General features: G+C 43.3%; 1 protein-coding gene across 2 annotated transcripts in view; it reads left to right on the plus strand.

Annotated features, from left to right (window-relative positions):
- The window catches only part of STOX1 (storkhead box 1), a 40662-nt gene extending 34031 nt beyond the window's left edge, over positions 1 to 6631 (plus strand). The window contains exons 3-4 of one of the 2 annotated variants that reach the window (XM_062214729.1): positions 273 to 2613; positions 6414 to 6631. In XM_062214729.1, the coding sequence (XP_062070713.1) occupies positions 273 to 2613; positions 6414 to 6561 (2489 nt within the window). In that variant the 3' untranslated portion in view covers positions 6562 to 6631. The remainder of the gene's footprint in view (positions 1 to 272; positions 2614 to 6413) is intronic. The other variant, XM_062214731.1, reaches the window with a different exon arrangement.
- Positions 6632 to 13266: the final 6635 nt, after the last annotated feature.

Below are 13266 nucleotides of genomic sequence, written 5' to 3' on the forward strand. Positions count from 1 at the left end.
CAGTTTCCTCAAAGTTTTACATTTTTGATGGGTTTGTATTTGAGTGAATTCAGACCTTTTTCTTCATTTAGTCCTTAACCTAGAATGTCTCTTTATCTGGGCCAAATTATATTCCTATTATGCAATTAAAGTGTGGATATTATTAATGTCTTTTATATTGTAATTACGAATATTAAGCGTGTTACCGTCAGCTCTGCGTGTCTGACTTACTGATTTCATTCAAAGTGTTTCTTATTCAGGATCTATCAATGCCAACTGCTTCTTTGTTTTAGGCATTGCAGTTCCATCCCAAGATATTCTCTATTCCACTCTGGGAACACTGATAAAAGAACGAAAGATTTATCACACCGGGGAAGGTTACTTCATAGTTACGCCTCAGACTTACTTCATCACGACTGCAACCCCCCAGGAGACCCAGAGAGTCTTCCTGTCGGATCAGAGTCGCCCAGGGCCCACGTCCGTGACCTATCTGGTGAGCGTGGGGCGCTGTGCAGAGTCAGCCGGCGAGGATGCGGCCCCCGCTCTCCATTGCCAGTCCTGCCAGTGTTTCCCTGACGTGGGCGCCCAGGACGCTGAGGAGCCACCACCTGCTGCGGAAGGGACTAGACAAGCCCAGAAAGGCCCTGGGCCGTCCAGACCATCAGTGCAGCATCGGGCCGTTTCAGTGTCCGAGGGGAATCGTGTCTGGGAGAGCACCAGACCTTTACCGTACTCCAAAGACAAAGGCAAAGGCAAGAAGTTTGGTCTTAGTCTCTTGTGGCGCAGCATATCCAGGAGGGAGAAGGCCAAGACGGAGCACAGCAGTTTCTCCGCCCAGTTCCCACCTGAGGAATGGCCTGTCCGAGATGAAGATAACTTGGACAATATCCCTCGAGATGTTGAACATGAGATAATCAAAAGAATCAACCCCGTTTTGACTGTTGACAACTTAATCAAACACACCGTCCTGATGCGAAACTATGAAGAAGAGAAGAAATTTCACAGCCAGGGCACTTCCACTGATATGCTGACAGCCAGACGTAAATATCCTTCAAAAGAGAGAGTTAGGAAAAGGCAGGGTCGGTCTGCAAAGCCCCGGAGGCGGGGCCATTCACACAGGGACAGGCACAAAGCCAGGCGCCAGGGAAGCGAGCTTCAGCCAGCAAACAGGCTGGACCCACCCCGGGAGCTCCCTGCTGCACAGCGCACGCCCAGAATCAAAAGCCCGAGCGAAGCAGCGGTTCAGACACCACTTGGTGAGGAGCCAACAGTGCTGGGCTCGCATTGGATTTACAAGAGGCGAATCAGTAATCCTTTCCGGGGCTTGTCTCTCCGGGGGAGCCCAGCAACCAGAGGGCACAACGCTGAGAAGACCAGTGACCTGAAACCCAGTCCGCCTTTGCAAAGGTCACAGTCTTGGGATTCCTTGGGAACCTTTGATGGTGACGCCAAACGACCATGTGCTGGGCACTATAATGATAAACCCATGGGAGAACCCATTCATATGAATAACTCCTTTGCCAAACCTATCAGGGATGCCTACAGAGATCCTCTCTTACATTACCCTCAGTGTAGTGTTTTACAGAGGGACACTAGTAAATGCGGTTCACTTAGGGAAAGCAGGTTAAGATGTGATGTGTACGGCGAAGAAGATGAGGTAATCCCAGGAGTTTTTAGGAACAGTCATGCTCATTTTGACAAACTAGGGAAGACCAAAGACACACAGCATCTCCTGCCCTCACCGAGTTCTTCCTCGTTAGACCAAACACCCACTGCTTGTAGGTTAGTTGATAAAGCGATACACCAGTTTCAAAATCTTGGCCTTTTGGACTACCCAGTTGGTGCAAACCATTTAGGACAACCTGAGAGACAAGACAGAGACTCAGAAGAGCTAGCTAGGAAGGCATTTGTCCAGGATGCAGAGGCTGAGGGTGTAGATAATGAAGGGCTTTTGGCCGACGGTCAGGCCTTGTATCCGGATGAAGTGGAGGGTGAGGATGGGGCCTGCAGTTCGTTGTATCTAGAGGACGACGACTTTTCTGAGAACGATGCCTCGTGTGAAGTGCTGCCTGGCCACGTGCCGTATTCCTTTGCAGGGGAAAGCATGTGGAATCATTTAGGAAGGCAAAAAGTGACTGAAAGATCGCCGAGTGAATACAGCAGCAAAATGAGCAGCTTTGAGCCTCAGATGCCTAAGAGAAATGAAGATTGCAAACCCGTCGGGTTGCTCATCAACCCAGGTGAAAGCCAGAAACCTAACGTTTCTGCTGAAACCTGTGGGCTAAATTCAGGGACCCGGTTTGGTTTTCACTATGAAGGAGACCCCAGGGTTGCTGACTGTGTACAGCCCCCAGCACCCGCTGATGGCAGTGTGTTTGATTACTGTAGTGCTAGGAAACCCTTTTCTAAGGCTGAAACCGTACGAGACTCTGCTGGTGACACAGGAGAGAAAACAGCTGGCTGGAGTCAGAGTCCACAGAACCAGGAAATGAGAAAACATTCCAAACAGAAGACAGAACTTTTCAGTGCTTCACATATGCCAGTGTTGGCTGAAGATGTCCAACATGAACACAGTCACTTGGAAGGAACAGAAACTCACAGCATGGCAGGAGACAGTGGAATAGATTCTCCACGGTGAGTGTGTGTGTTTGATTAGCCACTGTCGCACAGGCATAATTAAAATCAAGGGTACCAAGCCAGCGCCGTGGCTCACGAGGCTAATCCTCCGCCTAGTGGCGCTGGCACCCCGGGTTCTAGTCCCGGTCGGGGTGCCGGATTCTGTCCCAGTTGCCCCCCTTCCAGGCCAGCTCTCTGCTATGGCCTGGGAGTGCAGTGGAGGATGGCCCAAGTGCTTGGGCCCTGCACCCCATGGGAGACTATGAGAAGCACCTGACTCCTGACTTCAGATCAGCGTGGTGTGCTGGCTGCTGCACATCAGCCGCGGTGGCCATTAGAGGGTGAACCAACGGCAAAAGGAAGACCTTTCTCTTTGTCTCTCTCTCTCACTGTCCACTCTGTCAAAAAAAAAAAAAAAAAAATCAAGGGTACATTGAATTATGTAGTGGGAGACTTTAAAAAAAAAAAAAACAGATTTACTTATTTATTTATTTGAAAGGCAGAGTTAGAAAAAGGAGAGATCTCCATCTATTGCTTCACCCCGAAAATGGCTGCAATGCTAGGATTGGGCTAGGCTAAAGCCAGAAGCCAGGAGCTTCATCCAGGTCTCCCACGTGGGTGCAGGGATCCAAGCACTTGGCCCATCCTCCACTGCTTTCCCAGGTGCATTAGCAGGAAGCTGGATTGAAAGTGGAACAGCTATGACTTGAACCAGCACCCATACAAGATGCTGGCACTGCAGGCAGAGGCTTAACCTTCTAAGCTACAGCACTGGCCCCAATGCGAGACTCGTGAATAAAAGCTTACTTATACAATTCTGTCAACCTTTACTGAATAACTTGTATACAGAAATAGAGTTGGTTTTCAATGTGAGCTAAATTTTACTAATATATCGAAGTGTTTCTAAAAATAGGAACTGCTATAAACCAAGTACTTTCTGAACCAAAGTTTGGAAGTTTTTACTTATAATCCTGGATCTATACAGGTTAATATTTTCCACTGTAATTTGTTTAATACTGTTTAACTTATAAAAGTAATATAATCGCATCAGAAGATTTAAAAAGTACTGAATGGTCTTTTAAGCACCTATAATAATCTTGCCACCTAAATTTTTTAAAAGTATTTTATAATCAGTGCATTTATGACTTCAGATTGACCATTCATCTATATAATTTTGTCTACTATGTTCATACTGAGTTACTATTTTCGGTGTTGCTTTTTTTCAATTAGTAGTATATCATGAACATTTTTTTTTTTTTTTGACAGGCAGAGTTAGACAGTGAGAGAAAGAGAGACAGAGAGAAAGGTCTTCCTTCCGTTGGTTCACTCCCTAAATGGCCACTATGGCCAGCGCGCTGCGGCTGGTATGCTGTGCCTATCTGAAGCCAGGAGCCAGGTGCTTGCTTCCTTCTAATCTCCCATGGGGTGCAGGGCCCAAGCACTTGGGCCATCCTCCACTGCACTCCCAGGCCACAGCAGAGAGCTGGACTGGAAGAGGAGCAACTGGGACAGAATCCGGCGCCCCGACCGGGACTAGAACCCGGGGTGCTGGCGCTGCAGGCGGAGGATTAGCCAATTGAGCTGCGGCACTGGCCATCATGAACATTTTCTCATGTGATTAGTTTTCTAGAAGGTCATCCTGAAATTTTGGTGTATATCTTTTTATGAAATTGTTTGCCTCCTTTTGTAAAATTAAAGCAATACATTTTCATTCTTTAGAGCTATCCAAAACATTGCTAATCATTTTGTATATGTTCTTTTGGACTTCTTTCTTTTTTTTAAGGCTGAATTACAGAGAGAGGGAAAGAGAGAGAGAGAGAGAGAGATTGATCGATCTTCCGTCTGCTGGCTCACTCCCCAAATTAACGGCCAGGACTGGGTTGGGCCAGGCCAAAACAAGCAGGAAGCCAGGAGCTTCATCTGGATCTCCTGTTTGGGTGGCAGGGGCCCAAGTACCTGGGCCATTCTCTGCTGCTTTTCCTGAGCATTAGCTGGGAGCTGGATGGAAAGTGGAGTAGCTGAGACTTGAACTGGTAGCCATATAGGATATTGGTGTGGCAGGCTGCTGTGCCACAATGCAAGTCCCTGAACTTTTTCCCTATACATTTAAAAAAAAAAAATATATATATATATATATATATATTTTTTTTTTTTTTGACCGGTGCTACGGCTCACTAGGCTAATCCTCTGCCTGCAGCGCCGGCACACCAGGTTCTAGTCCCAGTCAGGGTGCCAGATTCTGTCCCAGTTGTTCCTCTTCCAGTCCAGCTCTCTGCTGTGGCCCCGGAAGGCAGTGGAGAATGGCCCAAGTGCTTGGGCCCCTGCACCCCATGGGAGACCAGGAGAAGCACCTGGCTCCTAGCTTCGGATAGGCACAGTGCGCCGGCCGCAGTGCGCCGGCCGTAGCAGCCATTTGGGGAGTGAACCAATGGAAGGAAGACCTTTCTCTCTCTCTCACTGTCTAACTCTGTGAAAAAAAAATATATTTTAACAAATCATATACAACTTTTTTCACCCAAAGTATCATGGAAATCCTGCAAAACATATATATCTAACTCCTTTTTAAATGGCTATTTAGGATTTATTTTGTGGACTCCATTAATTATATAACCATTGTTTCCCTTCCTTTGATAATTTAATGAATTAATCTGTAGCAAATTATTTTTACATATAAATGTGGGCACTTCTATTTTCTTAAATTCCTAGGAGTCTGCATTTTGTAAACATATCATTACTTCATTGGGAAAAAAAGATATTTTCCCCTTGAAACATTAGTTTGATTTATATTAAGTCTTTAAGAGTGTCAAAGCACGCTGTCTCCACAAGTAAACTGGTGGTATAAACCAGTAAGCCACAGGTTTCCTTTCTTTCTGGCAAAACCAAACAACAGATTAGGAACATTATTGCTTGACATTCAATTGAGAATTTTAATTTGCAGAATCTTGAGAAATTTAATTCCTTAAAAATTGCTTATAATGCAGTTTTTTTGAAAGGCTTCTAACAAATTATTGAAGACATTTAGAGGAAAGGGAAGAGGAAAAAAAATAATATTTGAATATCATCAACAGTGCCACCGCTGTTATCAGGATTAGGGGGACAGAGGTGAACAAGTCGTTGCCACCTACAGAAAGCTCACAGCTTAGTTAAGAGGCCAACAAACATAGCCAAGTAGAACTAAGAACAAAGTGTAAATGCTCCCTGTTAAAAGAGATGTGGAGTGAAGAGTGGCGGGCCATGTGGGAGAAGACTTATATTTTTGAGCTGCATCTTAACGGGTAATTGAGAGGAGAGGAGCAAGGTGGGAAAAGGGGGATGAATATAAAAAGCAAAAGTCACCAAATGGTAACATTGGCTTGGCTGAAGATCAGTAGATGTGTTAGATAACGGGCTATCATAGCTTAAATCTACAGCTCCCAGGAAAAGAACACACTGTTAATATTTAAAAAAACAACAGTTGGCTTTTCCCTTTTGTGTGACTTCTCATAAAAGTCATAATTTACGCAGGAACACACTAGCCATTTTAGATACATAGAAGAGTTTTTCAGAGAACCTGTTTCTGACTAGACTATCGTTGATATTGAATCTGAGAACAGGTCTTGTCCAGAAAACATCAGTTAATTTTTGAAAGCAAATAATTGAGGTGCTATAGTGAAGCTTTTCAGATCTGAAGAGCATGTTATATTGTTAAAGGTTAACCTATTGTGTAAGTGTCCCTCAGTAATGTGTTGTTTCACAGTAACAGATGGATGTATAATGCCTTTAATAGAGACCCAGGGCCTTTTTGAAGGCAATAATTCTGTTATTTCTAATATCTTTAGGACACAGAGTCTGGCATCTAATAATTCGGTCGTTTTGGATGGACTGAAAAGCAGACAGAATTTTCTACAGAACTTTGAAGGCACAAAGAGCAGTCAGACACTCACATCCAATTCCTTACCACAACTAACTGCTGTCATAAATGTTTGATTTTCTTTTGAAACTTTTTTGTAAACATGTAGAGCATTACTAGTCTTTCAGCTGAGTATGTAAGAATCCTCTAAAAAAAAATCCTCCTCTAAGGCTAAGCTTATATCCTATTAGCTTCAATAAATATTTTGTTCTAATGACTGGCTTTCCCCTTTTTTTGCTATTTTAAATAATTTTAAAGCTTCTTTTACTAGGCATGTATTGGGAACATATAGGTTGTTTATAATAAAAAATGTTGAATCATTGGTCCTTTTCCAATAAGCATAACTTGAATTTTCAAATGTTCATTAGTTTACACATATGATACTAATTTACTACCCAGTAGTGAATTTCTTTACCTAAATTCTTATGCTAAATGGATCTCACCAGATTTCATTACAAAATCCAAAAAACTGTGTTTTAGAGTTGCATAGATACTTTTCAATTACAGGTTTTTGTCATCAAAGATAACTTATATGAATGTGTTGGCTACTTTGCCACGAGCATATTTTCATGTAATCATTGCTGCCCAGAATCTTCTCTTTGACCAGGTTGCATGTGAACAGGTGTGACAGACTGATAATGTCCAAAATGCCTGAAGTAGTTAGCCGGCTCGTCCTATTTCTGTAGCTCCCCCTGCATTTCAGGCTTTCTCCATAGCATGACAGTGATAAGTCAGATGCTGGAGATGGAAGAAGCAGAATGGCCAGAGCAACTTGTGAGTGAATTCAGTGAAAAACAGCTAGTAGACATTTAACAGTTCATCTACATTTTTTTTTTTTAAATTTTTTGACAGGCAGAGTGGACAGTGAGAGAGAGAGAGAGAGAGAAAGGTCTTCCTTTTGCCGTTGGTTCACCCTCCAATGGCCGCCGCGGTAGGCGCGCTGCGGCCGGCGCACCACACCGATCCAATGGCAGGAGCCAGGTGCTTATCCTTGATCCACTTCCTCTTGTGATAAGGCCAGAATTTTTTCTGTCAGGTCTTTTTAGACAAAGTGGTGGGATGGGCGATTCTCTTGAGTTTGGGAACATGGAGCAAGCAAGACTGGCTTCAGTATATTCGGTAGATGAGGGTGCTGTTTTGTGGTCAAGGAGTGATTTTTCTAAGAGGTTTCTAGGAGTGGTCAGAGCCTAGATCTCAAGGATGATTGAGTAATTGAAGTGTCTCTCTCACCAGCAAGGGCCAGAGTAAACTCAGCACTTGGCCCTCTGGGAGAGCAGGGAAGGGGAGGTCAGATTCACTGCTTTTTTTTGCAGAGGTCAGCCCACTCAATTCTGTCTGTCGGTTTTCAGTGGGCCCTGGCCAGCCTACTATAGTGTTCCATGAAGAGAAGCTATGGGTCAGAGTACTAAGAGGGAGTCATCTGGAGTAGAGACGATATGTTGGGGAGAAGTAGAGGCGGAGGCAGAGGCGTTATTTTAGGGATCTTATAGCATGGAATCACCACCCATGAATGGAAGTTAGGAGAAAGAAAAAGATTTCAATTTAATATGAAGAACTTCCATCTAATAGGACTAAAATACCTGATGATGAAAAATAACCAAGTTCCCATTGTTTAGATCATTCATGCTGAAGTTAAAATCCTGTTACTGGTATGTTACAGATGGATTTCTGATATTTGCTTAACAGGATGGCTGGACTTGGTGCTTTTGAAGGATCCTTCCAACTCTAAGGCCTTATGCTTGTATAGCCCCCTATACAATTTTTGTGAGGTTGTCTGGGATTTTCACCATTAGGTAATAATTACAGAAAATATCTTCCATCAAAAGCCAGGTATGCCTGGGGAAGGTAGTACATCTTTAGTTGTCAGTTAATACCTCATTCTAGGGCCGGCACTGTGGAGTAACGGATAAAGCTGCCACCGTAGTGCTGGTTTCTTAATATGGATGCCAGTTTGACCCTGGCCGTTGCAGCCAATTGGAGAGTGAACCAGTGGATGGAAGACCTCTCTCTCTCTCTGCCTCTCCTTCTCTCTGTGTAACTCTGACTTTCAAATAAATAAATCTCAAAACACACAAATACCTCATTCTATAGACAGGAAGAAAATAAACCAAAAATAGGTTTACTGTTGACATACAACATGGCACCATTCATCTTCTCTCATTTGGGATCTCAGACTCTAGGAATCCTCAGAATAGCTGGGTTCTCTGTAAGCTATTTTCAGTCTTTTAAAAATTCCCATAAAAATTGTCATTTTCTTTGCCCAAGTCCTGACTATCTAAAACATCAGGGTTTTGTTGTTGTTTTTTGCCAGCTCAGTAATGCAACATTTGTCCCGTACTGGTGGGATACCATTAATCTGCATTTGTGTTTTATTCATAATTAGAAGAATGACCATGAGTCAATCATTATTAAATGCAACTTAGAAGGCAAAATGTTTCAAAATGTCAGATCCATGAGGAAAAACAATGGAAACAGTGAGGAAAAACAATGGAAAGAACCCACAGAAATGAACGATTGGGAACCACCGTGGTTTAGGAACCTATTAAGGCTTTTGGAGAATGGGTATTGTCTAAAGGATAGAGAAGAGAGATATGAAATGAGAATGGGCAAGCCAAAGACAAGCTCATGGCTACCTTGCTGCCCTCTAAGAAATCTTTTACGTTTTTGAAACCTTAGCACTTTCCCCTCTGTAGAACAAGTAGCTTCCAAACATTCTTGGGTAATGGTGCCCTCTTCTGGCACAGCTGTTGTGATTCAGCAACCCTCTCCCTTGTCCCTTGATTCAAGGTAATTGACTAAAGAGGGAGTGACCCCCTCCCAAAGTTAAACATAAAAAGCCATTCCAAAGATTTGAATTAGAAGCTCCATACATAAATATGTGCTAATATGTTGAGATCTCTTCCCACAATCAAAACCTCAAGCTAATGTTAAGCCCCTCTGTACCTCAGTTCTTTTTGTTTCTTAACACTTATTTGAAAGCCTTACACAGAGAGAGGGAGACTCAGAGACTGAAAGTTAGTTTCCATCTGCTGGTTCATTTCCTAAATGGCTGCAATGGCCGGGGCTGGGCCAGGCTGAAGCCAGGAGCTTCATCTGGGACTTCCACGTGGGTGGCAGGGGCTCAAACACTTGGGCCATCTTTCAGTACTTTTCCCAGGCCATAAGCAGGGAGCTGGATCAACAGTGGAGCAGCTGGGACTTGAATCGGTGCCAATATGGGATACTGGTGTTGGAGGCAGTGACTTAACCCACTAGGACAGGACGTGGGCCCCTGTATCTCATTTCTGTAGTGCTGTTATACCAGTATTATTGTCCTAACTTGGCTAATAGATTTAGAATTTGAGTTGACTAAGGTCACTTGGCTAGCAATGGGAGAAATAGCTCCTGCCTTCCCATTCTACCTGCTTCTGTTTAGTACTTTCAAAACTCATTCTCTGACCACCCCATGTCTCTTTTGATCAATTTATAACTGTCCCTTAAACTATTTCCATGTCAGCATTTTAAAATGATGGTTTATTTCCTCATCACTTAAGAGATGCAGATGGCAAAATGTTATAGTTGGTGGCTCTTTTTACCTTCCACTTAAAAAAAAAAGATTTGCAGGGCAGTTACAGAGCAAGAGAAGGAGAGACGGAGAGAGAGGTCTTCCAGCCGCTGGTTCACTCCCAAGTAGCCACAATGGCTGGGGAAGGGCCAGGAGCCATGAGCTTCATCCAGGTCTCCCAAGTGGGTACAGGCCCAAGAACATGGGCCATCCTCCACTGCCTTACCAGGCACATTAATACGGAGCTATTTGGGAAGTGGAGCAGCCGGTCTTGAACTGGCACCCATATGAGATGCTGGCGTTGCAGGCTGTAGCTTAACCCACTGTGCCACAGTGCTGGCCCCACTTCTACTTTAAGAGGGCTAGAGAGATATAAATAAGCTGGTTTACTCCCCAAAAGCCCTTAATGGACTCTGGGAGTTGAGAACTAAATCCACGGTCCCTTATACATGGGTGACAGGAACCCAATCATTTGAGCTATCACTGCTGCATTCCAGGGTCTGCGTTAGCAGGAAGTCATGGGAGCTGGGCCCTTCAAATCCAGGTCCTCTGACATGCGGCACAAGTGTCTTTACTAAACTGAATGCCCACCCCTTTCTATATTTAAGACAAATTTTAAAAAAATTTATTTTACCTTCAACTTACTATGGAGTAAAAATAAAATCCTCCCTTCTCATTTTATTTTCATTTATTTATTTGAATGGGGGAGACAGCAATCTCCCATCTGATGGTTCATTTTCCAAATGCCCACAAGAGCCAGGCTGGGCCAGGCTGAAGCCAGGAGCCTGGAATTCAATCCTGGTCTTCCACGTGGGTGGCAGGGACTCAACCACTTGAACCCTCACCTGTTGCCTACCAGTGTGTGCATTTGCGGGGAGCTGGAACCAAGAGCAAAGCTGGGACTACAATCCAGGTACTCAATGTGGGAATCAACCAATGTGCCAAATGCTCACTTCCCCACCCCACCAGAGTTTTGAAAATAACCAGCAGGCCAAGTTTAAGAATAATTGTCTTGTTTTTGTATCTTAAAGGCAGAGAGTTTAATAAGCTGAGGCCAAAGGCAAGGGAAATATTTGTAGAACCTTCAAATAGAGTAGTAGCTAAAGCACTCAATCCTTAAAATTTTTTGAGAAATTATATCAGTGACTCTGGTAAGATATCTGGAAAGTAAAGATGTTCTAATTAGATTTTTAATTACCATGCATAGTGTACCTTCCTCCTGCCCCCAAATATCATTAGACATGAATCTCTGGAGACTTACAGAGGGAACAAATATGAAAGCTCCCCATTACTAACTTTTCAAGTTGGCTGAGGTAAGGTGAGGTATATTGGAAAAACAAATAATGTGGGATGCACTTTTTTTTTTAATTAAACTTTTATTTAATGAATATAAATTTCCAAAGTACAGCTTATGGGTTACAATGGCTTCCCCCTCCCAAAATTTCCCTCCCACCCACAACCCTCCCCTTTCCCGCTCCCTCTCCCCTTCCAATCACACCATGATTCATTTTCAATTCTCTTTATATACAGAAGATCAATTTAGTATATATTAGGTAACGATTTCAACAGTTTTCCCCCATATAGTAACACAAAGTGAAAAAAAATACTGTTGGAGTACTAGTTATAGCATTAAATAAGAGTGTACAGTACATTAAAGACAGAGATCTTACATAATATATATTTTTTAAAAAATTAATTTTCTATGCCATTTCCAATTTAACACCAGGTTTTTCCTTTTTTCATTTCCAATTATCTTTATATACAGAAGATCGATTCAGTATATAATTAGTAAAGATCTCATCAGTTTGTACCCACGCAGAAACAAAGTGTAAAAATACTGTTTCAGTACTAGTTATAGCATCACTGCACATTAGACAACACATTAGGGACAGATCCCACATGGGATGTAAGTACACAGTGACTTTTGTTGCTGAGGGATGCACTTTTTTTTCCCAGCAAAGTCAGTTTTGGTCAAGTCAGTCGTGTGTCAGTTTGTACTTGTCCTTTCCACAACAGTCAGGGATTGGGTTCTGTGAGTTTCGGGCATAGAGTTTGGGGCAAGAGACTGCAGTGTTTTCAAGTCTCAGATCACCATCCTATAAAATTAGTACACTTATTAGTCACCTGAATTCAAACAGTGTTGGCCTTTCCCTTTTCAGATGTGCTGTTGGGACCTCTGAAATATAAGTGAATGCCAAAAATATTTTTGATTTCTGAGGAGCTGAAACTTTGACCTTTGACCACAAGATGTTAACATCTGTTCCTTTTATCCCAGTTTTACATAGTGATTTTCTATCCATGTCTACCATTTCTGTGCTCATCATCATACCCTGTTGTAGGGCTAGAGACTAAGATTTAACACGGTAGAATGGGGAGTGGGAGCGAAGAGTGGGACTAAAGGAAAACACAGATCCAGAGATGTGTACCTATTCTCATAACCTAGGGAGATGCATTTTTCCATAATCAGTAGCTGAACACTCGTGTTTAGTACTGAATCCATAGTTACTTTTAGACCTATTTTGTTTTTTTACCTCAAGTCAACCCCTAAATCATGCAGAAGACCTGGCGCAATCAGAAGTTTAACGTATTTGGTCCCAGTTACTTGGGTGAACACCCCAAATCAACACACGTCGCAATGGGTAATTTTGCTAAGACAAATGAGATGCTCATGTTAGGAGTATGTGCCCCAGACACTGTCAAGCGGCTCGTTGAGTGCCCCTGCCCCTTCATTTCAATCTGGGTCCTTCTCTTAGGCGTTGAGTTCCTGGGTTGAAGAGATCCCTAAGGGAGAAAAGGCTCTGAAAATAAAGCCAATTAACTGGCACTGGTGGTGTAAGAAAAGGGATAGGCTAAGGAAGTCACCCTTTGTAACGCCAAAGGCTTCCGTTTTGTGTAAGGCTGCGATTTAGGGGCAGCTAATCCCCATCCGTAAAATTAACCCCCTTTTTATTCGTCGCAAATACGTTATCTGTTGAACGCATTTAGGTTTTCTCTCTGGCCGAAACTGTTGGGTGTCTTCGGGTTTTTCCTGCTCATTCTGTTTCATGGGAGCATCTCCCCCTAAAAACCCTTTTGTCAGACTCGAGGCTTTCGGGTGGGTGTGGCAGAAAAAGCACACTCACTCATCTCAGATCCAAGCAAAACACTCGCTAGTCCTGACTGTGCCACTCCAAGATTTTGTGACCCAGGGAAGTAAATTCCTTTCTTGGGTGGGTTCGGCTTCCTCAGGTCAAACGCG

The sequence above is a fragment of the Lepus europaeus genome, chromosome 17 (genome assembly GCF_033115175.1).
Source record: "Lepus europaeus isolate LE1 chromosome 17, mLepTim1.pri, whole genome shotgun sequence".
NCBI classification, from domain to species: domain Eukaryota; kingdom Metazoa; phylum Chordata; class Mammalia; order Lagomorpha; family Leporidae; genus Lepus; species Lepus europaeus.